A 27260-nucleotide genomic window follows, 5' to 3' on the forward strand; every position below is an offset into this window, starting at 1 on the left:
CTCTTCCTTCAGCAGGGGGTCTTTATTGAAAAAATGACACCTCTTTTTCAAAGCCAAGGAGGAAACAATGCTAAGTCAGATTTTGTTCTGTGTGATGTTACACTCCCAAGCATTCGAGGTACCGTGCTATTAAAACAAATTGCATTCCAGAGTCATCGAACATTTTCCCCCTCTTCCTTAAGTATGACCTTAATTTAAGCTAGAGAGTGTTCCGGGCTGATTGAACTCCAGCTGAGAGCTTTCCCAGCAGCCCGAGAGGTGCTGCTTGTGACTTTGGAGCTGCCACAAAGCAGCTACACTGAGCAGAGCACTGATAGCAACCAGGGCACGATGTCTGGGAATGCCTGTGCAAGTCCATGCTCCAGCTCCAACCAGAATAATTTAAATATCTGATTTAACTATAACATGAAGGGGTTTCATTTTGACTTATTTGCACTATCAATTTAGACATTACTTTTATTGCTTGTGTTAAAAATTATTTCCCTAATGAAAATTAGTTAATTATTGATTGGTGTCTCTGAGGATGCTTTGACTTCCTGCTTTTTATAGATTTAACCTTAAATTTGGTCCTGATACTCAGGAGTGTGAAATTCTGTGTTATGCCATCCATTCTAAATTGTTAATTTAGAACATGGTACATGTTGTCAGATTCATATTTGTTATTAGTAGATCTGTTTTGTTTTGGTATTTTTTAAACATTAGCACTGTAGAAAATAAAAAAAAAATAGAGCCTGTAGGAAATCTGGATTTTGAGAAAATAATTTTTTTTTAGCTAGTAAAAGAAAGAAGTAAGTCTTGTAAGAAAAATCAAAATGTGTTTTTTGTTTACATTTTCCTCGTTCAAAAAAAGTAATTATGCAGATGCTGGCTTGAGCTGATTATTTACCATGGCCTTTAAGATCTTAAAGGTAGCTAATATGAGCTTCTCACACTAGTTTTCACTCACAGACCAGAAGAAGACACAAGTTTACTGCATTCTATCTTTAAATGCTTCTCTAAAGAAATTTAACTAACTGTAATTAAAAAATTCCAATCACGTCTACTTTTATAGCAGATGTATGAAATATGCTTCATCAGTCTCATATGAATCTATTTAAGAGCCTAGATTGCTGTTTAATTTAATTTTTAAAGTGTGAAAGATTAAAATAAATTTTGGTATTAATATGGCTTATGTATACTCAAGTTGGCATCTTTAGAAATGCCTGGAGTAAAATTTTTGTAGACACCTCTAGTTTTTAACATGGTTGTTTTTGGCTTCAGACAAAAACTTCTTCAACAATGTAGGCCACCATGAAGATGAATATCTTGGCCCTGCAGGAGCTCACTTGCCCATTCACTGCCTTTCCACTCTTTATCTTACTGACAATTTCATTTGCTGCTGTTGGAAATACATGGCTGCACACGACCACAGTGAGAACGACAAAGAAAAAGGAGTGTTCCTGTCATAGCTTTTCCAGCAAAACAGCGTTTCCATGTGCCACCCCACTATACCAGGCTACCAGGAAAATCACTTGGCAAAGCTTCTCAGGCACTTGCCCTCCTCATGCTCACAAGCTGCTCACAGGCAGCACTCTTTGTAGGGGAGCCTGAGAAGAAGAGAATACAATGTGCAAGGGAAGATATCTGGGAGACTGACTGACAGTGAGGAAGGACAGAGCATTGGTTTGACACCATCTTCCATGAGCTGCCAGGATTATTTAACCAAACTTTTCGAGAGATTCACTTTTGTTGAAAATCGTCCTAATCCTAACTGTGGCACTGGTCTTGTAGCTATTTCAAAAGAATGTGGAAGCCAAGAGAATACAGTTTACACCAATGGGGTCTACTGTGCAAAACTACGCCCAGCATGACAGCATCCTTGCAGCTGAAGATAGGATGCACTCCACTGAGTGTGGGGTCCATCAAGAATTATGGACAGCGCAGATCCCTGTGCCTCCCACCAGGCCACACTGAGAGGAGACTTACCCCTGCATCCTCCTTGGCTTCAGAACTTTCACAGGAGTATGGTCCTGATGGGTCCCTCAGCAGCATAGCCAATCCTCCTGCACCTACAAAACCAAAGACATTTATTGTCCATGGGAGAATACGCATGGCTGAGAGGTTTTTTTGTTCTGATTGGATCCATTTCTACCCACCATGCTCTGTCACCAACCTGGTCTTTTGTCATTGTTGTTAAAGAACATAGAAAGGCTCCAAAACCATGGCTGACAAATATCTTTGCCAGCTGTAGACAGCTCTGTGTGCTGCGTAGAGGTGGCTGGCTCTTTGGGGAAATTGCAGTAGGTGGTTAGTGTTGACGCAGTGTGCCATGGCTTAGGAAGAACATACTCCATTTCAGACTGCTCAGTAGCCATCCCTGTCCCTAGGGTGGTTCCCAGTGGCAGAGCTGCCCTGGTTCCTCATGGGGTGGTGGGATGGTCTTTGTCACCCCCAGGCAGCTCCCTAGACACTCGGTGTTCACCCATGTTGCTGTGCTGAAGGTGTGCCTGTGGTCACACCCTCTATGAGCTTGTCCTGTCTCTAGAAGAAGCCAGAGGACTTTTCATCTCTTCTGTGCATCCACAGGGCAGGGCAAATAAGAGCATCTGGACCCCTAACTAAGGTTATGTCTTATTAGAGAATGCTCTTTTTTCATGCAGGCAGTAGTTACCACTGCTTATTGGGTCATGTCAGGCCACAAGCACAGCTTACAGGGAATGGTGTGAGCAGCCTGTCTGCTACAACCTCTGCACTTTTATTCCTGTACCAAGCTTAGGCCTTAAAGAAGGTAAGAACATATCCACTGATCTCACTTTCATGGACAATCTTGTTTAAGGCAGCTGCTCGATTGCTTTCAGAATTTCCATAACAATGGCAATAATTAAATAATGTTGAGTTAGAGTCAGATTAAATCAGTGAATATGTTCTAAGTTGTGAAATTAAATTATAGGGGTTACATGATCTCCTCCATAGAGAAGCAAGATGCGTAAGGATTTGTGTATCATCTCCAGTAGCTCTGCTGAAGGTACACATTCACACTGGGAGCACACTGAATAAAGTTCCTTATGCTACCACATCTCAGTGCATGCCTACTAAATTTGAAATAGGTCTCTCATGTAATAATACATCTTGAAATGGCTCTGAAGCTCTTGGTTAATACAAGGATAGTTATTCATGCCCTCTGCTGCTACTTGAGTCTATAATCTTGAGTGTATCTCTTCAACTCACTCCTGTTTATGTATGTACCACCGTTGTGTTATGATTATTTATGCAAAAAGGATCTGTGTTTCAGAGATACCCTTTGCATGTTTTGCTCCAGTGGACAGTGGCACATGCAAACAGTGTTAGCTTGAGGTGCAGTTGAGACAGACTTTCACTACAGGACCTGCATCTTTTCTTCTAAAAATATTGGCAGGTTGCAGCTTCATTTAGACTTCTTTTGCTTTGGGAGAAGAATATTTAAAAGTGCCAGTGGGTCTTATGTGCCCATAAAAATCCTGAAAATGCTTTTAACTTTTCCCAGCACAGGTTCTCTGGAGCTGGTCCTTCCTTTTCCTACCTGCTGAGCAATGTTGTCCGTGTAGTCCACAGAGCCAATAGATAGCCCTCAGGAAGCCTTGAGAATTGCATTAAAACCAACGTGAGAAGGAATGGAATCGAGACCTTTTTTCTTGTGTTCTCCACACTTTGAAACAGTCTACAAAGTCAGAACTCTAGTCCTATGACTTTACCACGGGATTAATCCCTTTTTTGCATTCATCTCTATGCTCTATGGTGTTCCCATATAGCATTGCTGCTTTGGAAGTAATGTTGCAGAAAAAACAACTAGTTTATTCTGCTCTGAGGTTTTTTTTCTGTGTTTTTTTTAATCTTTCCAGCTCTCTTTGATAGCTTTATTCATGCTAATCTCAGGCAGAAAGATTCCTTCTTTTTATATAACTGTATATAACATTTCAGCATAATGGGTCTTTTATTGTCTACTGATATCTATATGCTCTCTTGCTTTCCAAAACCAGATGTGAAAGAGATCTGTGTACCTTTTTTTATCATTTCACTAGAACTTCCCTTCATACCCTAGCTACTGTGCATCTTTTTCTGCAATGTATTTGGAACTGTGAAGCCTTTGCATGTTATCCTTTAATGGATGCCTCTGCATTATGTTGTAGCTGTCGGACTGGATCAGAGGATAGGAGCAGTCGGTGCTGAAATATCCAAGTCTATATTATAAATACTTCCAGGATTTAATGTCAGGCTAGATTTAGTCCAATTCCTTGGAGTGAATGTTACCATACTGTCATAAGGAATACTACTTGATTTGAATATTTATGTTTATGCTATGGTTTGGGAAGTGTTCCATGTGACCCTGCAGCAGAACTTCTGGTTTGGTTTCCTCCAAAAGCACTCTTGCATGCAACTCAACAGTGCATCTGTAGTGTGAATCACTCCACATCTGAATCAACTGCAAATGTGGTAGAGGAGAGAGAGATGAGTTCACTAAAAACCATACTACTGCTCTCTGATGAAATGCTGATGTCTGTGCAGCCTAAGCCCAGCAAGAAAGTGTAGCCTGGTGACTGGGACGCTCAGTGGAAATGTGGGTCACCTAATTTCACACTTGTGCCACAACTAGCATTCTGCGTAACCCCTTGGAAGGCACTGGTATTGTCTTAAGATCTCCACTTGTAAGATATATTCCCCATTGATATGGCAACACTTGAAAGATTAAGGAAAGAGTATTACAGTGATTGAAAATGTACCTTTCTAGAAAAAGGTCATGAAAGTCTGAGGCCTAGAAATTAACATGCATAAGGAAATTATATATTTTCTACACACCTCACAAAATAAATAAGTATCATGAGTAGACTTCATCCCCCACTGTTTTTAGTGACAGGCCATATATATATATGCATTGACCTCAGACTTGATTTACATTAAGGACATGGCAACTTCATAATCACCCTTAGATTAAAAAAAATATCCAAGCATGTTCACATTCATGGACATTTTATAAAGGCCTAGATAGTACCAGCTCCTGCTGCCATTATCACAGCTAAGTTTTTACATTTATAATTATCTGTACAGCAGTGATGAAGTAACTCAAGCAGAACAGCTGCAGGGCAGCTCCATCAGCACTCTTGGGGCTCAGTGGCTTTTCATCCATCTCTGTGCATGCTAGCTCCACGTCTGTGCAGCACTGTGCTGACTTCTTTGTTTCCTTTTATTTACTGTTCATTTCAACTGTGAATAGGGTTTGATAGATGGCAGGAGGTTTGCAATAAAGAGGGCCAAATAATATTACAGGAATGAAGCTGAGCTAAATTTTTTTCCTTAAGAGACATATACATGCAGATTTGGGAGAGAAATCAAGGTACAGATAATTAGAATGAGTTTGGGCTCTCATCAGCATCAGCTAGTAGAGAAAGGAACAGATATTGTCAAGACAGGAAGGACGAAATTTGAGTAAAAGTCCAGTAGTTCCTGGTGATTTATTTGGCAGTGAATGTGCAAAATGTGGATGGAACAGAAAGGTACTGATGAGGAATCTGGAAAACTGCTGTGCACACCTACTCATTGCTCTCAACAAATAAGGGAAGATTTTATCTGCCTATTCCTGAATCACAGTTCTTCATGGTTAGCACTGTGACCACAGGGAAGCACCTCTGATTGGGCTGGCTTTGGCCTGTGGGCACCACACTCATCTCAAGAGTCCTTGCTCCAGCAGTCTCAGTCTCCCAAACACTTTGAGTTTCTGTTCTACTTCCACAGAAGCTAGACAGAGAAGGGAAACTTAAAGGTGCAATTCAGCTACTAAAAAGTATGTAAACTCTCTGCAGTGACCCAAAACTACTTTAGAAAACCCATGATCTACAGATCTTAGGATCTCAGTTTTGATACTTGTTTTAGCGACAGAGAGCTCCGTGTTTTCAGCATACAGACTCCATTGCTGTGCTATTAAGCTGTCAGGAAACAACTCCAAGCCTACGCCATACAGCCATTAACACTGGTGCAGTCTCTATCAATCCAAAATCTGGCAGCCTACATCCTCTTGTCAAAGAAATTAGTTCAGTAAAGGAGCAGGTTGTAGTGCAAGAGAAGATGAATCAGAGAACAATTTAGTGCAAATATGTGTCTCCTCTGAGGAAAAGGCAGATAAAGTACTTAAGAGTATTCACCAGGAAAACTAAATCAACCTTTCTTCAGTTCTCCCACGGTAGTAATTTTTGTCTGACCAAATCAGCCTTCTGCCAGAATGCAGATGGATCAGTTTATTCTTTTTCACTGAGACAGTTTGTTTGTGGAGAACACTTCTAGTCCTTTTCGAAGCCAAGGAACATTGTATACGTGTCCCAAAAGCACAAAGTATTACTCCTAGATTGTTCCTTTCTCCCTTCTGCAGGGTGCTTGTATCCCTGATCTCTTGGCCAGTCTGCTGCTCACCAGCGTGCCTCCTGCCCTGTTCAGACTGGAAGGGAGCAGGTCATCTCAAACCACGTAAATCCTGCATCATCATTTAACTTGGTCTTGAACAGGCCAAGGAGGGAATTTATTACAGCAACTATTTTCACTTGAGTTGAATCACAGGAATTCCTGCTGTATCTCAGTCTGCTTTCTTTCAGCTACCCAGGACTTGTCATTAAAAGGAAAGATTGACTATGTCCTCATGTTAATGTCTTGGCAGTGCCAAGCTCAGCCAGCAGGCAGACGCCATGTTACACTACACAGCAGAGTTTGTCACCAGTGATTCCTGTGATTAGTAGAAGGTCTTTAGAAAAATAAAATCCTTAAAGAAGGAGAGGGAGGAAAAAAAGGACACAGTCTAGGAAAAATCTTCTAGCAAAACTGCTGACACATTTATTTATTAAACCACTAAAAGGCTTGGTGGTTTCCTGGTGTTCAGACTGGGAGAGATCACATAGCAGCAGGAAGAAAAAGGCATAACTTCAGTGGCAAAGAAAACCACTCATTTATCTGTTTTTTTGCACTTTAATGATACGCTGAGGCATTGCATGCTTGCTATATTTTGAAACAACAACAGGGAAAATTTCTTACCCTTTAAATCATGTTTTGAGGGCTCAAAGAGTTAAGAAAAATTTTATACTCTACTTCATAAAATCTTCAGTCTTAGAAAAACTGTTGCAGAGAGTGCTGTAGGTGCCACTTCTTTTTTACGTGTCTCATTGCAATTGTCTGAAGTGCAGCAGCTTACATAATGTGTTTTTCTGCATCTGATAGTCATGTTATTAACTGGGTTGAATGCCCAGGTTATAGAGCTAATAGCACAATTCTCTTTTGCTGATTGGCTTTTTCTTTCTAAATGGTTCCCCTTTTTTCAGCTTTCACACTGTGATGTATTTTGTACTTAAATACAAATACAACAAAAATCTCCCTGCTTTTACTAGCAGGAGGGAAATCACACTTACTTTTGCCCCAAGGAAAAGGAGGCTTGGCTGGTGACATCACTCAGAGTGCTGGTTGGTTTGTGAGCATGCCAGAAATACTATGCTGCACCTAAGAATAAATGTCGAAGTGTCAATCTCCAAAATTCAGGTGTATATTTTAGATGCAGATGTCTGGCACCAGTTTGGAAAATATCTAAGAAGACTTTCATCAGTGGTTGCAGGCAGACCAATTGAACCCATTGTGCAGATCTCCATCACTGAGATGGATTGTCTCTCTTCAATTCAGGCTTTCAGTTGTGATTTGAACTAGTTCAGTCTCACCATACTCTTGACATAGTTTTTGCATGTTTCAGTTGTGGGGGAAGTGATGGTGGCTTGGAAGACCAGTCATATGTTCAGCTATTCACTACATGGTCATGCAATACTAGTCTCAATACCTGTCTTTTACTCGTTTTAACAAGGAATTTCTACCTACCAACATAGCTCCTAGTGACCAACTGTGATGAACTATTGTTGATTCAGATCTTTGTGCATTTTCTCATAGATTTAGCTCTGTGGGGAAAAACCATTTAATAGTTAGTTCTAGTACCACAAATAGCTGCAACTGTGCAATGAAGTTCATAATTTCTGCTACAAAGCAATCAAAATGCCCTCAGAACCATAATCTACATATATTTTGGAAAGAAACCTTAAGTATAGACCAGCCCTAAGATTAAAGCTATTCTAAGAGAGTAAGATTGCAATGTTGCTTCGAAAATAGCTCCCAGTCCCAGCAATCTTGATCATAATGAGGAACTTTTGATGGAAGTGAGAGGGAACCACTAAAATTTTTGACAGAGAAAATGTTTGCAAAACATAAGCTAAAACTCTGTCATGAATTTGGAGACATGAATAAGGGAAAAAACTTGTGAATTCTGTTTCTCTGGCTTGTAATAATTTGCCTTGGAGAACATTCCCTTATTTGGAATTACCAGGTAAGAAGAGTGATATTCTATTGTTAAAAGAACAGATAGCCTCCCAACTTCATCTAGATTTATTTCCTGTATGTGACAGAAGTGCAGCCAAATGATGAATTTGTTGCCTTGAACAAGAGTTTAAATTAGCAGAGAACTCCATGAATGATACGAAGCAAGGCAGCACAAGTGATGTAATGTAAGTTCTTTTTAATCATGACATTTTAAACCTAACCACAGAAAGAAAGCAGAAGGTAGCAGAAAGATTAACTGCTACTGATAACCATTCTCTGTGAGGAGAAAGAAAAACCATCACTTACAGAAGCAGCACAGAAAGTGCATCTGTAGTGCAGGGGAGGGGATAGGTTGTAGTACTAATGGTGTTTCCACCTGTATAAAGGATTTCTTGGCCCCAAGAAATGCATGTGTGTAAATAACCATGAAGAGGAGGTTCTAACCTTCTCATCAAAGCCAACAGAAAGGACTGCAAAAGCTATGTCAAATTCCCTCAGCTGCTGAGTCAGACAACTTATCTCCTCTCTTCCTCATGCTCATCTTTCCTACACTGATGCAGACAAGGCATATTTTTATGATTATTTTTTAAATTTCCTGAATTAGATCTGTCGTTGCATCTACCAGTGGTTGGGAATACTCCATACATATGCAGAAGATGTTGTGGATGCATCTGCAATGGTCAAAAGTGACATGTGCAGTTAAACCTACTTTTCTCTTTGTTCACGTTCAGCAGCAGACAGGACATTCCCCACTAGTATTGAATAGCACTGTGGAAGTAAATGTCTGTGTCTTTGCAGTGCACCTCCCGGGAATGGCAGGAAAGCAATTTCAATTTTTCAGCTATGTCTTTAGATGATTTTCCAGTTATGCTTATCTGCCTTTTCCTGTGAAAAACCAGCTTTACTCAAGAGGGTAAAACCTTATATATGTCAGATGGCATAACTGCAGAGGGAGTGGGACAAACATACTCTGTTGACATTTAGCTGCAGGTAATAGAGTGTATATGAGAGAAACTACTGCCATCAATTTTCCTTTCACACCTCATGGTCTCCTAGGAGGTGACATTTTGAATCTGGTTTGCATTTGGAGATTTTGCAAAAAATGTCAGGCTTTCTGAAGGTGACTACAAGTGAATGAACTGCATGCATCCACCTGTGGATTTAGAAATAAACAGGTATAACTTTTTCTGAGCAGCTGTGTTCCATGCTGGTAAAAAAAATCATATTCCCAGATTTTTACATGTTATCTATGAGTTTAACTATTAAAATAAGGATGTTTATAGCACAAAACCATGAAGAACTAGTTCAGTTTTTGACAAAGCAACAGGAAGACCCCTGAGAACACTGAGAGTGGGTTTGTATGCCCAATTATTTTGTAGTGGTTAAGGGCCAGACTGCAATGAGCCAGACAAAGCCCAGACTATCTGTGTCTCCAGTTTTGCATACTTTTGAGTTAAGGGGAACAACTGTCAGTTGTTTTGAAGAAATGTGCAACTTTTCTGACAGAAAAATTTGCATCAATATTTAATGGCAAAGTCAAACTACCAGTTTTGCTTGATAAAAAACAGTATTAATTAATGCCTTGTCACTGTTTTCTGTTGTGGTCAAGGTATGAAAGTATCCCATCCAATCCTACATTTGTACTAGACACACATGTTAACGCAAAACCTGTAAATTCTGCAATGGTAGAGTCAAATCTTGCTAGTCCTGGCACATGAGAGCTGAAAGGTGCAGGTCAATTGGTGTCATCATGGCATGAGCCATAAAATGCTGGAAAGCCATGCAATCCAATAGAGTGTACCCTTTCAGGCCATGCATTAGTTCACCTGAAGTTGAGGGTAGATCTACTATCTAGATCCAGAGCAATGAACAGAGTTAGTAAACGTGTAATCAAACTAAAATCACCAATGATGTAAGGTTAATGTAATCTGACTTTTGACAAAAGGACATCAGAGATAAGATCCAGACATTAAAGGATGAAGATACATGACTTCACCTAAGCTTAGCTGTGCCACGTGGTAATCAGTTTCAATTATTTCAGAGGGGGTACTTACAGAGTAAGTTACTGTTCAATTAGAGAAGATGCATCAACCCCTGGACTCTGTGGATAATCTTAGAAAATTATATATAATTGGAAAAAATTATAATGTTTGCTTTCAAAGTATTACTTGTTTTCACTAGCAAACAAAATCCCCAGATATGGTATATCCTTCTCAGTCATTCACAGATCAACTGCCCAGTTAAAATAGCTAGTGAAATGTTTCATTTCCCAGCCACAACATTCAAAAGAGGCATGGTCAAAACTCTAGTGATGTTTCTTATTAAAGCCATATGCTTTAGAGAGTTCAGTCAAGGATTTCTTGACTCCTAGAGGAAGATATCAAGTTCTTTAAAAGAAAAAGCCAAACTAAAAAGAGAATAAATTATGATTTTGGTTTCGTGATATTGAGATATGATTTTCACCTAAAAGGTTTAATATTTCAGGACAGAGTTAATGTATAATGTCAAATTATGAAACATCCTTCACCTTGCAGACAATACTTAGGGCATTGTGAGAAATATAATGCCCTAAACAACCAACACTTCACAGAATCACAGAATAAGCTGAGTTAAAGGGATCCTCAAGGGTCATTGAATCCAACTCCTGGCCCTGCACAGCTCCATTCCCAAGAGTCGTATCACATGCCTGAGAGCATTGTCCAAACTTCTTGAACTCTGTCAGACTGGTGCTGTGACCAGTTTCCTGGGAGCCTGTTCCAGTGCCCAAACACCCTGGTGATCAATTTTATCCAACCTAAACCTCCTCTGACACAGCTTCAGGCCATTCCCTTGGGTCCTGTCCCTGGTCGCCACAGAGAAGAGATCACTGCCTGCCCCTCCTCCTTTCCTCACAAGGAAGACGCAGTGAGGTTTCCCCTCAGTCTCCTCTTCTCCAGGCTGAACACACCAAGTCACCTCAGCCACTCCTCACAGGACTTCCCCTCAAGGCCCTTCACCATCCTCATGGCCATCCTTTGGACACTCTCTAACAGCTCAATATATATGTATTTCTTATATTGTGTCACCCAGACCTGCCCCCAGCACTGGAGGTGAGGCTGCCCCAGTGCAGAGCAGGACAATCCCCTCCCTTGCCTGGCTGTGATGCTGTGCCCGATGCCCCCCAGGACATGCTTGGCCTTCCTGGCTGCCAGGGCACTGCTGGCTCATGTTCAGCTTCAACCAGGATCCCCGGGTCCCTTTCCTGCACTCATTTCTGTTTTCCAGCCTGTCATTCGTCTGTCTGTCTGTACATCCAGGGTTGCCCCACCCCAGGTCAGAACCCAGCACTTGCCCTTGCTGAATTTCATGCAGTTGGTGCCTGCCCGGCCCTCTCATTGTCAAGGTGTGTCTGCAGGGCCTTCCGGCCTTTGAGGGAGTCAGCTGCTCCTCCCAGTTTTGTATCATCTGAGACCTTACTTAGTAACCCTTCCAGTCCTGTGTCCAAGGCGTTTGTGAAGACAAAGAGCACAGAGCTGAGCATGGAGCCCTGTGGAACCCCCAGTGACAGGTCACCAGTCTGGGGTCACCCCATTCACTGTGACCCTTCTGCCTGGCCCCTGAGCCAGTTGCTCACCCCTGGCATAATGTGTTTATCCAGCCATGTTTTCTGGACAGTTTGTCCAGAAGGATCCTGTAAGAAACAGCATCAAAGGCTTTACTGAAATCCAGAGAGATTGCATCAACTGGCTTCCCTTGATCAGCTAGGTGGGTTATCTTATCATGAAAGGAAATCAGGTTTGATAAGCAGGACTTTCCCTGCATGAAGTCGTGCAGGCTGTGACTAGGGACTGCGACCTGAAAACCCTGTTCTTCAGGTGTTTTTTCAATACTTCCCAGAATAATCTTCTTCAGAACTTTACCAGACATTGAAGTGAGACTGACAGGTCTGTAGTTTCCGGGGTCCTCTTTCTTGGCCTTCTTGATAATTGGAACAACATTCATCAACTCTACTCAGCTGGGATTCCTCTGAATGTCCAAGGCTGCTCAAAAATCAACAAGAGAGAACTTGAAATTACATCAGCCAGCACTCTGAGGATTCTTGGATGAATGCCATCAAGCCCCCTAGATTTGTAGGGATCCAGCTGGAGCCGCAGATCCTGCACAATTTCAGGTTTGACTGGAAGTTCAGCATTTTCGCAGTCATGGTCCTCCAGACATGGAGACCCTCTTGGTCCTTCAACCATGTTGAATACAGAGGCAAAGAATGCATTAAATACCTCTGCCTTGTCTATGTCACTGTCGGTGAGGTGACCATTCTCATCCTGTAATGGGCCAGTGTTATTTCTTCACTGCCTTTTGCCATTAATGTATTTGATAAAACTCTTTTTATTTTCCCCCACATTTCTGGCAAGCTTCAACTCCAGTTGAGCTTTGGCATACAATTTTCTCCCTACAGTGGCAATCAACATCTCTCTGTTTTTCTCATATGGCCTGACTTTTCTTCCACTGCGTATATACATTCCTTTTTTGCCCCATTTCTTGTTCAGTCAAGCTGGCCTTCTGCCTTTTCTGCTTGACTTCCAGCATTTGGGAATTGCCTGCTCCTATGCCCTTAGGTGGTGATGTTTGACCAGCACTGATGGACCCGGGTGCTGCAAAATCATTTTCCCAGGGGACTTTACTCACTATTTCCCTGAGCAGCCTGAAGTTTGTTCTCTTCATGTCCAGAGCTGAGGTTTTGCTGGCACTTTTCCTCCTGACAACAACTGCTCTGTCATTGCTGTGGCCAAGATGGCCACTCATCTCCACTTTGCTCACGAGATCCTCTCTGTTGAAAAGCAGCAGATGCAGGAGGGCAACTTTGAATTGGTTTCCCTAGGACCTGCTCCAGACACTTGTCATTCCGGTTTTTTAGGAATCCTCCAGCCTAGGTTGTACTAGCTGTGTGGTGCTCTCAGTTAACTTCTGGTGAGTTGAAGTCCCCATGAAAGGACAAAAGCAGTTGACTTGGAATTGGCCCTTAGTTCCTCAAAGAATTCGTTGGCATTATTGTCCTGGCTAGTAGGTCTATAGAAGATTCCCACATTGACATCCACATTATTTGTTTGTCCCTTGATTTTTATGCAGAGGCTATCACCTGTACCATTGCCAACTGTGAGCTCCATACATTCTAACTCTTCTGTTACTTTTAAGTCCTGCAGCAGAGAGATGGGCTAACTGGATATAACTTCCCAGATTGTCCCATGCTTTGAGAACTCATGTAAAAATTTCATTCAGAAACAGAAACCCTGCACATTAGTAAAACCTCTAAGCCTCTAGATAAGCAAACATACGGGAGATTAAAGGGATGCTTTTTCTCTGCACTTCCTAAAGGAGCATAGGCCAGCCATTCCCACAGGGCTTGGTCCTCTTTCACTTCTTCAAAGTCACAACAGGTGCTCCTTAAAATGTGCCCTGCTGGTGCAATTCAAAAACTCTGACTCTTGTGTCTGTGGTATGCTAAACATGGCTCCTCAAGTGTAGAACAAACATCTATGGCACAATCCAAAGTCAGGAGGAAAAATCTGTTTTTCTCCTGCCAGCTTGTGGAAATAATCAGCTCAGTTCTACTTGTTCTCTCTCAGCTGTTTATCTGTGCTGTAACATGCATTGTCTAAATTCAAAATTAAAAATATTCCTGAGGCAATGAAAGCCTTTAAGCACTTGCATTCCAGAGTACATCAAAACACACTAAAGGCTGATGCTTCACTTTGGATAGCTATGCTTCATTTCAAGTTTTTTGGAGTCACATTACTTTAGTTTCCAGCACCCGCATTGCCTGCTGGGGCAGAAGTCACGTGCAAGGCAGGCCATGATGTGCGAGGCTCCCCTGCCTCATGAGGCAGCCCATCTGTGCAGGCTGCACAAAGTGGAAGCTGATGCATGAACAGTATTTGTAACTATGGAGTTTTTCCAGAGCTCGAGCCCTAAGCCTAGCTGGGGACATTCTAAAGCTGTAATAAGCAAAACTCACGTCCCTTTAAAATGTAGATTTTGTAGCGTACTTGCATCTCTCTTTACCTGTCCTGTTTCTTTTGTTCTCTCCCTTTCGCTTTAGCATGAACACCAAATAGTGTTGATTGAGTAAAGTGTCTTCCTAAGAGAATTAGCTACCATTTTGAGGAAAAAAGCAGCATAGAGCCTGTACCAGGGTAGCAATAATCATTTTGTGCAGCTCCCATCTTGACAATAAACCCGTAATAGCAGTGGAATAGAGCATGAAGAAGGCATAAAATTACATCAGGGTTTCAATTACCTTTTGTGTTACCTGTAACTCAAATACTTATTGCTTCAGTGCTAGAGTTATTACTTACTTTTATAAGATTTTAAAATAACACCTTAAAGAGGCAGCCTGCCCTCTAGACAGAGATTCCAGCTCTGAAAACAAAGAGCAGAAAATTTCAGGGTAAGCCCCCAAATGTCAGGCTGCTTATTTAACCATTCCTGATGAAATATAGCAAGTTACATTTCTTGTGAGATTTTTAGAAATTAGAAGTGTATTAGAAAGCCTCTTTTTGAAAAACCACTGTACTTTAATATCAAACCTTGCATGGAACATGATATTGTGCAGCATAATGAAAAAAGAAGAGATATGGCCTTTGGTGATTTTGGGTTTCATTTGTTCATTGTTTTTTCTCTTTTTTATTTTCTCTCCTCTTTAAATGACAATCAAATTACTTGATCCTCAGCAGCTCTCAATTTGTGAATAGTTCAGCCTGAGTTTAAAGCAAGTTTGTTACTGACTGCCTCTTCCTTTATTCAGGCTATTCAAATAATCTCTTTACAATGTGTACCAAGTAACAGATAAAAATAACCATCATGCTTAATTTCTTTTAACAGTACAGGTATGTTGCTTGTATTTTCCACATTTATTTTCTGAGAACAGCATGAGTAAAAGAGAGTTTCTAAGAACACAAGAAATGCCCTACTGGACTGGAAAAATTGGTTTTGACAGCAGCAGGAAGAAGCTTCACATAGGGAGAAGCCCTGTACCGGTCTGTATCCCCTGTACTTCCTCCAGCATCACAATCACTAGACCAGGGATGTCACTGTACATGTTTCTGCCTTGTCCATGGAATAAATTTTCTAAATCGATTATCCATTGGTTTGTTAACATGGAGACATTTGTCTGTCTGGGATTTTTGTTGTTGTTGCTCTTGTTTGCTTGTTTTGTTTGTTTTTCTTCTGCATAACACCCTCATCATCTACACAGTGTGTGAGCTACCATGATTAGTGCTGCCAGTTGAGAAGTCTCTAAGGAGAACAGACAGTGAACCCAAGACCTGAACTGTTGTAAATTATGGTTTGTTAAACAGATTAGTAATTTTAAATGTCTAAGATATGACAGTGAAAAGATTGAATGCTCAGGAATTTTTAATTCACAGTCTGAATTTCAGATCACCTTAAAAGAAGCTCTCATAGTATCTAGAGACTTTTATCTAGAGGCAGTCAAAGTAGTCATAACTTTCAGGAATTTTAGCCTCTAGCAGTGTTTGTTACAGAGAAAGGATCAGCAGGATAGGTTCACACTCAATAAGGACACACTATTTAATGAGGAATTAGGTTAGCAAAGGAAGACAGATGGCAAGAGCAGACAAGACAGTTTGAGACCTAAGGCCTAATTCAGATTTGACACAGCTAAGCTGAATGGCCATTGAAGTCAGTGAGATGTTTGCATATTTGTATCAGGGCTGAATTTGCTTTCCTGTGTTTTGCAGAAGGAGGTGAATAGTTGACTTCAAATAGATGTTTGAGGGTTGTTTGTTTTTTTTTTTTTTTTTTTTTTTAGCTGGGATGATCATATGAATATTTTGGGGCTATCCCAAAGCTTACACTTTAAAAACCCAGTAGATTTAATGAGCAGAATGAGCAGAGATGTTTCCTGCATAATAAAAATGTAATTGAAAAACAGTGCCTGGCCTAAGGCTTTGTATATATATGTAATAGAAATGAACAGATGGAGGCACAAGCAGAGGCTTGTTCTGTGCAACCTAAGTTGAATGGGACTATGAATTCTTGTTCCCTCACTCTGGGGTTGGTCTCTTTTTGAGTTTCTACAAAGGTTGCTGCAGGGTACCAAACTCTTCTTAGAGTTAGAATGGGAAGTATATTCATTGTGTAAGTGAATACTTGGAGAAGGAGCACTGGAAGCTAGCGGTTCACTATTTCTGCATTTTGTTCTGTCTAGGTGCCTTTTGACTTCTGACTAGCACTGGGTAATCTGAGAAACAATGCTGAGAGACTAATGGGTTAACACATAGTCTCCCTTTGTCTTCTCCTTTTCAATGAACCAGTACCAATAACTTCTGGTTTATAATATTTTATTTTATTTTGGCTATAAAATTAAAAGATATATCCTATCCTATATCCCATCCTAGTAAAATGGGATATTATTTTGCATTTGCTGCTATGTAATTACATCTGTCTACTATGGTTTAAGGCATATTGATTGCCACACCTCCTTTTGTTCAGGGTGCTCCCATTAAAAATCAGTGATTAGGAAAATCCTTACTGGAAAATTGTACATTAATTGAGACTGAGAGACCAGAATATTGCAGAAGTTGGGAAAAGCAAAGCAAAAGAGAAAGGAAGACAAGACATTTGTGTTCTCGTGGAGATATTTTTCTGCCCTCTAAAAACATTGTCAGAACACTGGTTATGCAAGGAAGCAGTAAAAGAGGCATCCATGATGGGAGCAGTCATGCTTCTCCTGTGTAAAGCCATGGCATTTCCTGCACCAGTGCATCGACATAAAGCAAGGGCAGGTCATCTTTCCTTGGCTTTAGCACACCCTGAAAACAGCCTTGTCTAAAACACAACAAGAACTGCCTCTGTAGCAAACAGCTCTCAGTGCCAGTGGTGCACACCTGAAGGGCAGAAGAAGCTTCCCTCATGGTGGTTGCTAGTGTGTTGTACACAGAACTTTTGCTGATGGGATACATCGGTAATAATTGTACATACAGCAGGTATGGGGGCTGTAATCGTTCCCACCTTGGGCACTGAAGCGCCCTGAAGGGTTTTTTGACAGGGCTCCTCGCTGCTGTGAAACAGAGTTACCTGTCTGGTAGCTCTTCAGTTTATGACTTGTCCTGTGCAGGTTAAATGTACAGGCATAGTAACTGTGAAGAAGCATACTGGCATCAGAAAGCTCTTTTTTCTAAGGAAATGGCTGAGCTACCACATTGTAGGCAGTCACTTCATTGTCTCCTGTCTTAGTTCCTCATTTTTCATATAATAACAATAGCACTTCTCTGCTGTGATACACTGCTGATTTTTTAAAATACACATTAAGTGCCAAAATATAGCTTATAGCATCTTTTTCACTTCAATTGCTAAAGACCATTTCCATTCAATTTTTCACCTACTGCCTGGACATAATAAAAGATATTCCACAAATACTTAGGATGCTTGGTACTTCAGTAAAGTCCAGTGTACCAGGTAAGTTGCACAAGGCACACATGCTATTTCTATCACTTTGCAAGATTCTATCACTTTGCTGTTAGCACAATCATGTTGCCATTAAATTAGTTATGATTCTTGAGGGGGGCCTAACTTTACATTATGTCAGCTGCCAAGCCAAGGCTCATGTGTATAACTACATTGGATTTATCACTTGATCTGAAAACGAAAAGTATAGTCTGACAGAAATACACATTTTTTCAAAAATGTGGTAATTTTCATGATAGTAATAGTTTTTGATTAAACAATTTCTGGGAACAGTTCTGGTATTTTTATTTACCATATAACCCCACGAGTTCACTTATACCAGCAGCTCCACTCTGTATAATACATCACCCTGTCATTCCTCACCCATTTTGCTAGATGTTAATCTTGTTTAACTTAAAATCTATAAACCTTTCAGTTCAGACTACATTGACCTCTATCTTGCCATACATTAACTCAAAATACTGTAAAAACGACAGTTTTGATTCAGGTAGAAATCGAAAAGAGGAACTGTAAGAGAAGAACTAATTGAACTGAACCACATAGCTTTGCTGGTAATAGGAACTAATCCAAATGTCAATGTAAGTTTTCTTTGGATGATTTGTATTTCAAAAACTTTGGAGTTTGAGCTTGCTAATATCAAAGCTAGGTATGCACAGTGGGCTGTACAAACTCTTGAAGGTGAGTCAAGGGGTCACACAGGCTAAAATATATGTAGGCAGAGTTTAAAGATGTAAACAAATATCAAGTAATCCTTTCTGCATAACTTCAGTATGCTGTCCCTCATGGGTCAGCTGGAAGTTCTTTCTTTTAATATGTCTTTCATAAATATTTGCTATCCAGACTTCCAGACTGAAGTCTTACATCTCTTTACTAAGGGAAATGGATGGGATTGATTACAGTGACAGTAATAACAGAATTATAAATATTGGGGAGCTTTACAATATATTCAGGACTTTCTGGCAACAGAATAGATTTTTCCTTTAAACTTAACTTCATGGAAAGCTGGTATTTTTAATATTAATATATTGATTTACATTTATGGCTTATTGAAAGTAGTACATCTTTTCATGTAAATTTTTTAGGATCCAGGCCTGCAAAGATTTACACAGAGAGATTCATTGTGTATTCTGGTCCCAGGAAATCAGAAAAAACACTCCCTTTGATTGCAGTGGGGCCAGGACTCCAGCAGTTGCTTTCAGAGCAGGCAGTATTGCACAGCTGAAGGTTTACAAGATTTTGTAAACTGTAGGGTGTGAGCCCAGTTTTTTGACATAAGACATCAGAAGTTTTTCACCATTGCCCTGTTCTTGCCACATTCTAGGATACTTGTGCCCAGCTAAGCACTTGTCTGTCTTTGACTCCTACTTCAAGAGTCAGAGTGGGAATATATATTGAACTACAAAAAACTCAATCTTCTGACCACCTGCTTGGGAGTACTGATGCCACTTTTCTTCAATAGAGAGGGAATCCCATTATATTGCCAACAAAAAAAAAAGTGAGTCCTGTCTCAGTCAACTGGAGATTTGATAAAATTGAAAAAGCCAAGGGCAAATACTAACAAAAGGATACACTGTTTAGAATTAATACAAAATATTTTTTCATAAACTTAAGCCAATATTTGTTGTGTCAGGGGATGTTTTCAGCACATACATGAACACACACACGCACCCACACCCACCCCATTCATTTCTGCAGGTATAAAACTGGTCTTGGTCAAGCTCAGCCCAGTTGAGTCCAGCACAAAGCAAATGTAATCTTTGAGACTGACTAAACCCTTCAAGACAGAACTGACAAGGGCCGCTACAGCAACCATTCTCCACAGAGAACTTATTTTTAAATCTAAATAGCAAATAAGAGGGAAGTTAATGTCTGGAGGCCTGAAGGTGCTCATCTTTTTTGGCTGAAGCTGATCTTTCAGGTCTGAGAATTTGTCAAGGTTGAGGTTGGATTGTCTTTGAGGTTAATGTTATGGAGGCAATTCAGATTTGTCTTCAGGTCTGGTATGGTCTGATGTGGACATAAAGCTCTTTACAGCACATCTCTGCACAAATGACATTAATGGATGAACACCAAACCACAGGTGCTGGCTCATTCATTTTCTGGGAAAGCCTGGACCTACCTCCATTTCTAAATCATATGGTTGTCTGTCACCCTTGTGCAAAACCTGTACTTTGCCTAGCCCTGAAGTTTGCCTAGCTCCTGATCTTTGTAGCCTATGATCCTCTCTGTTCTGAATTACAGGGACAGCAGACTCATGTTTGGATTGTGGTAGTTCTGACTTGGAACTCTTGTAGTGGGCTGCAGCAAACCTCAAAAAACTAACAAAACTGAGCTTTTCTGTGTGCTCCCCAAGTTTACTTTTGCCTGTTGAGTTTTTATTTATTGTAGACTAGGTGACATGTTGGTTGCTTCCAGACACTGACTTGTAACTGGTATAAAGACTCCCTGGTGGACCAGCTAAGCAGGCTGGAGCCTAAACCCCATGTTCAGCATGAGTGCTGTGAAGAACTGATACTTCATCCACTTGCAATTTGTTGTCTGCCTGGTGCTTCTCTATATCTCCTCAGACTGGGAAAACCTGCAAGTATTCATCTTGTTCTCTTCTCATAGGACTCCCTTGCACCAGAAGTCACTTTTCTCCTTGATTCAATTCCCTTCAACTCAGATGAGCTGGGAGATCTGTGACTCTTGCCCAGCTAAGCACTTGTCTGTCTTTCACTCCTACTTCAAGAGTCAGAGTGGGAATATATATTGAACTACAAAAAAATCACTCTTCTGGCCACCTGCTTGGGAGTACTGATGCCACTTTGCTTCAACAGAGAGGGAATCCCGTTCCCTGACTGTGCCATGGGCAATTTTCCAATCTATCCTCTTCACACACAAGGGCCCTGAATTAGCTTGCACTAATATTGACACTTAAAAAACACCATGTGATTATGTGGACAGAGTGCATCTTTACCAAAACACACGGATTTTATTCAAGAGAAGATTTATTTTTAAGGACAAAATTAACTGAATGGAACTAGCAACTCTGTCTTGGTGACTCTGTTATAATTAGTATTAATTATTTGTACTGAAACAGAGAGAAGCCACCAAAACTGCTGTACAACCTGATGGAGATAGTCCCTATAATCACTAATTAGTGCTCACATTGCTGTCTTTAGATGAATAGTGTCTCCACCTGAAAAATTAGACAGCAGATAGGCTGAGGTAGAGAGCTCAGGTGACTTGAGTAAGGAATGCAGAGACTATGTCTTCGAGCAGTGACCAGATTTGCAGAGCTTCTGGCTTCAAGGTTGGCATCTTATTTCTTCCCAGTTCTGGGACCTCTCTGAAGGGCTAGAGGGTCTACAAGACATTTTTTCACTAAGATCTTTCACTAAGATTCTTCTGACATATTATATTCTTGCTTCAACCTTCACTACCTGATTTGAGTTTTGCTTACTTTATGTAGTGGAAGTGAGAAAGGGAAGATTTGTTTTGGGGTCAGACGTTATATCTGGATGTAATTCCTACAATCATCAGTATTGTCTAAGGGTTTCAAGATGCACATGACACTGGAAGATTTGTGTACAGGGGATGATGAGTCAAGAAAAGCAATCACTCCCCATCTTTGTTGTTGGAAAAAAACTTCTGGAGAAAAGTTTCTTCACAAACTTTAGCATCTGTCAAACAGGTGTGCTAGTCTTTATATACATGACAATACATGTTAGACTGGAGTCTTCCTCTCTGACAGCAGCATCAAACTGAGTCTGTGCTTCAGAGACATCCACACAGTGCATCAGTGCTCAAATGAGTGCTGCGCAAATATGCAGGCAGCTGAGGGGAAAAAGGCAGAAGTCAGGAGGGAAGGGAAAATCAGAGAGCTGGCCACAGTCAGCAGGAAAACGAGCAACGTCCAGTACTGACAATATACAGCTGTGGGTCTCTTGCCCATAGCTAGCTTCCTTATTAGACACACTTGACTTGAAATTGTAATGTCAGCCCTGCAGGCTTCACGTAGAAGTGCTGTGCTGGCTGAAGTCAAGGGAATTTTCCCTTTGACTCTGAACAGCAAAGTTTCTGGGAAAAAAATAGAGCTCTAAAAGAACAAGATCACATAGACTTCACTAATAATAATTAAAATCACTAATAATAATTTTGGATAAAAAAATTTGAAGGGAATGTCCTAGCAATGTCATAGCAATAATTTTACTCCATTTGAGATACTATGATTTTTTCTCTTTTCCTTCAAATTGTGTTTTTTTAAACAGCTGGTCAATTAAGAAAGTTTCAACTTTGGGATCAGCCTGGTAGAATCCCCTTTTAATCTACTTTTATTTGTTAGTTTTCACCACTGAAATGAAACAGCATTATTTATTCTGCTCCAATGCTGACAGTGTTCTCAGAGTCCTTAAAACAGAACACCACATAACATGCCTTCTTTTGTTGTCTGCTGAGCACCATCTCTACTGCCCATTCTTTGTGGGTGCCATATGTGGTGGACTTCCACGCCCATTAGCAGTGGAGAATCAAGAAGATATTTCTGCAGAATAGAGGTCTTAGAAGAAAAGGGGGTTAGTTACACAGGAGGCAATACCTTCATCACTGCAGGTTGAGACAGATCAGTTCATTTAAGGAACTTAACTGCATTCCATAGAACAGTTTGGATGGGAAAGCTGAGGGGAAAAAGGTTGTTTAGTTAAAGGTTATTTAGTTCCAACTCTTCTGCCATGGGCAGGGGAGACCCCAGCTGGTTTCTCAAAGCCCCATCCAGCCTTGCTTGGAAAACTGATTGGGACTGGGCATCCACAACTTCTCTCCAGGTAAGCTGTTCCAGGGCCTCACCACCCTCACAGTAAAGAATTTCTTCTAGTATATCTAACTTAAATTTCCTCTCTTTCAACTTGAACCTATTTCATAATTATCTTGCTCTCCTGCCTGGTACTATTTAACAATCCTGTTCTCCAAAAAAGGTGATTCCTTTACAGGATGGCTTGCATCTACTGTCGTTTCCAGTTATCTGGGTTTTTGTACGAAGTCTCTAATGAAATGAGGTGGTACAAGCAGATTCATGGAAATAAGTTTGGCTACCCTTGTAATTAAATTCAAGTACATGGCTAGTTCTTTTCTGTTATGACAAAAAGCATTTGTGGGGATTCAAATACTAGCAGAAGGGTTAAATTTTTCTCAAACATATCTTCTATGGGTCTATTCTCTAAAAGTAGTTTATTTATTTCCTACTGGACATTTTTTTTTCTTACCTATTTGAACAACATGGCTTTCAGCAACCTGTATCACGGTAACATACTAACCTGACTGCTTACTATTATAAAAAGCTTATTAGCTTTTCTATAAACTCTTCTGGCCAAACTTTTCTTAACATAATTGTACATAATTGAAAATGACTAAACACTTAAGATGAAAATTAAGGCTGTCACTTGGGCAGTGAGTCATGTACTTTTGTAGTGGGTAATATTGGACACACCAGGAGCTCCAGGCACTGTAACTGCAGAGTCGGCCCTGCTTTGCTGCTGTAAAGAGATTTGCTTTTTGAAATTCTGCACGCAGCAGAGCCCTTTGTGAAAACATCAGGATTTTGTGCCACTTATTTTCTTTATAAGGAATACCAGTTTCTTCTCAGGTGCTGATGGTGGCAGGTAGCGCACTTCTTCAGAGTAAGCTGGGAATGTAATCAAAGTCTGTGTTACCCTCCTTGAATTTTGCTTTCTGGGACTAGTTATTTATCTTTCAATCTCTCTGGCAGTCAGGAACCTAGCTTTAAAAATATTATTGCACCAGAGAGGGTTTTCCAAACTAATTTCAATACTTCCTTTATTTCTAGTGCTTTGTGACAAAAGTCTGCTTTGACTTCACACATAAGCCCTTTGAGTTCACTGGCTAGGCTTGGGGTAAGGTTCTGACCCAGAAATCACATGTGGGCTTTCTTTTAAGGGACTTGTTGGCCCTGCTGCTAGTATTTGAAACTGTTAAATTGTGAAAGCTGTCCTTTGACATCAAACTGAATTTAATTCCTTTTAGTCTACGGATTAGAGGAGGACTCTTTTTGGTGCTGAATGAGAGAAAAATAACTAGTTTCCTTTTATTTTCACTTTCAATTGCAACGTTTAAATACTCTGAATATTGTTTAGAGCTTTAAGCCCCAATGTTTCCTCTGCTGGACTTGTAATGTGTTAAGAAAATGGAGACAGGCAGCCTCCATGACAGGTCCTGGATTTGTTCTTATTTAGAAAATGTTTGGCACATTGTGAAGACACATCAATAAATTAATCTCAGTATTTCTAGCTCTGTGAACTCAAAATCCTGATGTATAAAATCAGTGAAGAAAAGAAAAAATGTATAATATTTCAATAGCTTATCCATTTGTTGTAGTCTCATTTCCTCATTGTATTCAAGAGTGCTTAAGAATACTGTCTGTGGTCTCATAAATGCCACAGAAAAAGGCTCAGAAAATAGAGTACCACAGATCTGTAGTACATGCAGCTAGAGCAAATATTTTCCAGTTTTCATCCTTAGTTAAGAATCCCAGGAAATACTGTTTCCTTTTTTTGTGTGTGGGGGGGGTTTTTTGGTTTTTGTTTTGTTGTTGTTGTTTGTTGGTTTGGGGTTTTTTTTTGTGGTTTTGTTTTGTTTTGTGTTGTTTTGTTTTTTAAATTGTAGCAAAGACTGACCTCAAATTGTTTGACTCCATGACTTGGAGATTCAAAAAAGACCCCAAAAAGCACTAGAATTTCAGCATAAGTTGTAGAAGCAAAACGAGAAATTACTTCTCTCCTGTAAAGTTAAGGGCTGTTTTTATCCCAGAGTGGTATCTATCTTAGTTAACTCTCCCAATTGACTAACCCCTTGGTGACCTCCAGCTTCTGTAAAAAAAAAAGCAGACTGAAATAGCGGCAGTGGAGAATTTCCAGATGTCAGCTCTGTTCTCAGTGTGCAACTGCATGTGGTATTTAACAGATTTACCACTTTACTCCATCTCACCAGTAACTCAGCCATAAACATTATAAAATTGCCTAAGCAGGTCTACAGAAGGAAGTACCCCACTTTTGTTTACAAACCCTTATTTCTGTAGCAATAAAGATGTTTATAACTTAGCATAGCATGTTAAGAAGAAACACTATCTTACAAAGTAACAAAAACTGAGCAGCAACAATCTACTTTAAAAATTGCCAGGGCTAAGTAACCTCATTTGCTTTAAAATTAATGATATGTCTACCACCCTCCAGTGAAACATAATGATCAAAACCTGATGGTACTTTCATTTTAAGCCACAGAATGCCCACAAACCACAATGAAATGATGTCTAGAGGTAAGCACTGCACAATTATTTTAGCACAGGGTTACGCTCAAGTGAATAGATAAGCTCTTTTAGAGCAGGGCTGAGTAGCTCAACCAACTCCCCCCTGCCCACAGGAGCTACCATATTGCTGCCATTGCTGGAGCAGACTCATCCATAGCCGGAGGGACTCTGCAGCCAGTGATGCATTACATACAGTGGAAATACTCAAAAAGGAAGCTGAACTGATTTGTCGTGTCTGAGAAAGTGACCCATTTTTGCAGGCCTCCTATTTTTCCTTCACCTATTCTTTTCCCTTTGTTTTCCTACCTACAAGCCACCAAATGTGCTACAGTTCTATCCTTTTTCTCGTAATTCATGGCAAAACAAACATTCCCAGCAAATGCTTGACTGCTGTAATTGGCTGGGTTTGATTGCAATGCAGCCTATATTTTTCTGGTTTGGCAATGCTGTTATAAGCAGAACCACTCCAAAACTGTAGCGGTAAGAAGATATTTTATGTCGCTGTGTACTCACAACATGCCCCACATTCCTCCAGTCTTGTGACAGACACCAGCAGCCACATATTTGGCACAGCTGCATAACGCAGGATAGTGCCAAATATCCTAAATTACAGATGTAAAATGTGAAAAACTTCAGGCTCACTGAGGATTTTAGGTACCTGCACTTCCCATCTAAATCAAGAGGATGATGTTGTCTCTACATACCTTTGTAGATCTGCAGATGAGAGACTTTGTGAGGTCATGCTGAACTGCTTAGAAGAGCAGCAATTGGAAATTATGTTTCCCAAGACCTGAGCCAGCATCTTTATTAGTGCCCAGTGTGTCCAGAGACCTTGCTTCCTTACACCAGGAAGAACTGCTGTGTATAAAAGACAGGGGCAAATTCTCTTCTTTCTGTGTCAACTAAGTTCCTAGGTTTACATGCCAGTGTCTGCACACCAACACAACTCCTCCCTGCCTCATGTTTGGAGTGACCACACTCTCTCTCAGCCAGCTAATTTTTTCCTTAATTCTTATTTTGAGTTATGTTTGAAGAAGTGCTGTTGGTGTCCTCCTCCAAGTCTGATATAGCAAACTCTATTTCTATACAAGTATCTCTTTCATTGTGTCATCTGAGAAAGTGATCTGTGTCAACTAGACTCTTCTGACAATAAAGCAGGTAGTTTTTTCTACCATGGGTAAATGTGGAGGATGTTCTACACACCTGTGCAAAAGGCTGTGGTTCTGCAAACTGCTTCAGAGACCAGCCTGGATTTCTCCTGAGCAGCTACATCACATTTATTTGTGATGGTGCATGGTGCAATGGACATCTGAGCAGCACATGAGAACTGCAAATGGAGGTCTTGGAACAGCAAAAACTGTCACTAACTTCTTGTCCCTTTTTTATTATTCATTCTTACAGTTACTAGCCTTAAACTTTTCTTCATGTAACCTTGAAAATATCATAGTGTGAAGTAAGAATTTTGCAGAGTTGGTATGATTTTTGAGGCATTAAGGGAAGGTTGTGAGGGTCTTGGAGGAGAGTAAGGGGATCTGAAAATATACTATTCCATTTCCTTCCCCCCACCTGCCCAATTACTGAAGCAGCTGGAGTGTTGAACTCTGAGAGTAAGCACCTATTTTCCTTCTGCTACCAGAAGGATACAGAGCTATTAAAATAAATGAAAAAGAAACAAAACCTGAGAGACCTCCTACATGCTGAATATGCCCTTACTCTGTGAAGTCACTGACCTCCACAGAACTACTCCAGACAAACTTCAGGGGAGTGTTGTGCTATCTGAACCAGCTGCTAAATATTTTATTAAAAATATCCCTATCACCCCCTTTTGTTTTTTCCTCAGAAATTTTAAAAGGGGACATGCATGGAAATACCTTGTTTTTGAAACCTTAGTTACAGCAACAATATTAAAATTGTCTAGTCTGTTTTTGGTATTTACTTGGATGACTCTTGACTTTTGTACAGCAGAGGAATTATCAGCTGAACATCTTCTCATGGCTATGGAATAAAGTGAGGTGGAATGAAAATAAGAGCATGTCACAGGCCATGGTATGCAGTAAGAGATGGAATATGTACCTGTTGTATCCAGGAGTCCAAGCACTAAGTTAGTTGCACATGATAATGCCCTTGCAATTCATGGTCTTCTCACAGA

At 40.4% G+C, this 27260-nt stretch overlaps 1 protein-coding gene across 1 annotated transcript in view; it reads right to left on the bottom strand.

The window, feature by feature from the left end:
- Positions 1-27260, bottom strand: part of LOC134431793 (PALM2-AKAP2 fusion protein-like) — a 262074-nt gene that overhangs the window by 101813 nt on the left and 133001 nt on the right. The window contains 1 exon segment of the mRNA XM_063179982.1: positions 1966-2048. Coding sequence (XP_063036052.1) covers positions 1966-2048 — 83 coding nt within the window.

Source organism: Melospiza melodia, chromosome Z, assembly GCF_035770615.1.
Source record: "Melospiza melodia melodia isolate bMelMel2 chromosome Z, bMelMel2.pri, whole genome shotgun sequence".
NCBI lineage: Eukaryota > Metazoa > Chordata > Aves > Passeriformes > Passerellidae > Melospiza > Melospiza melodia.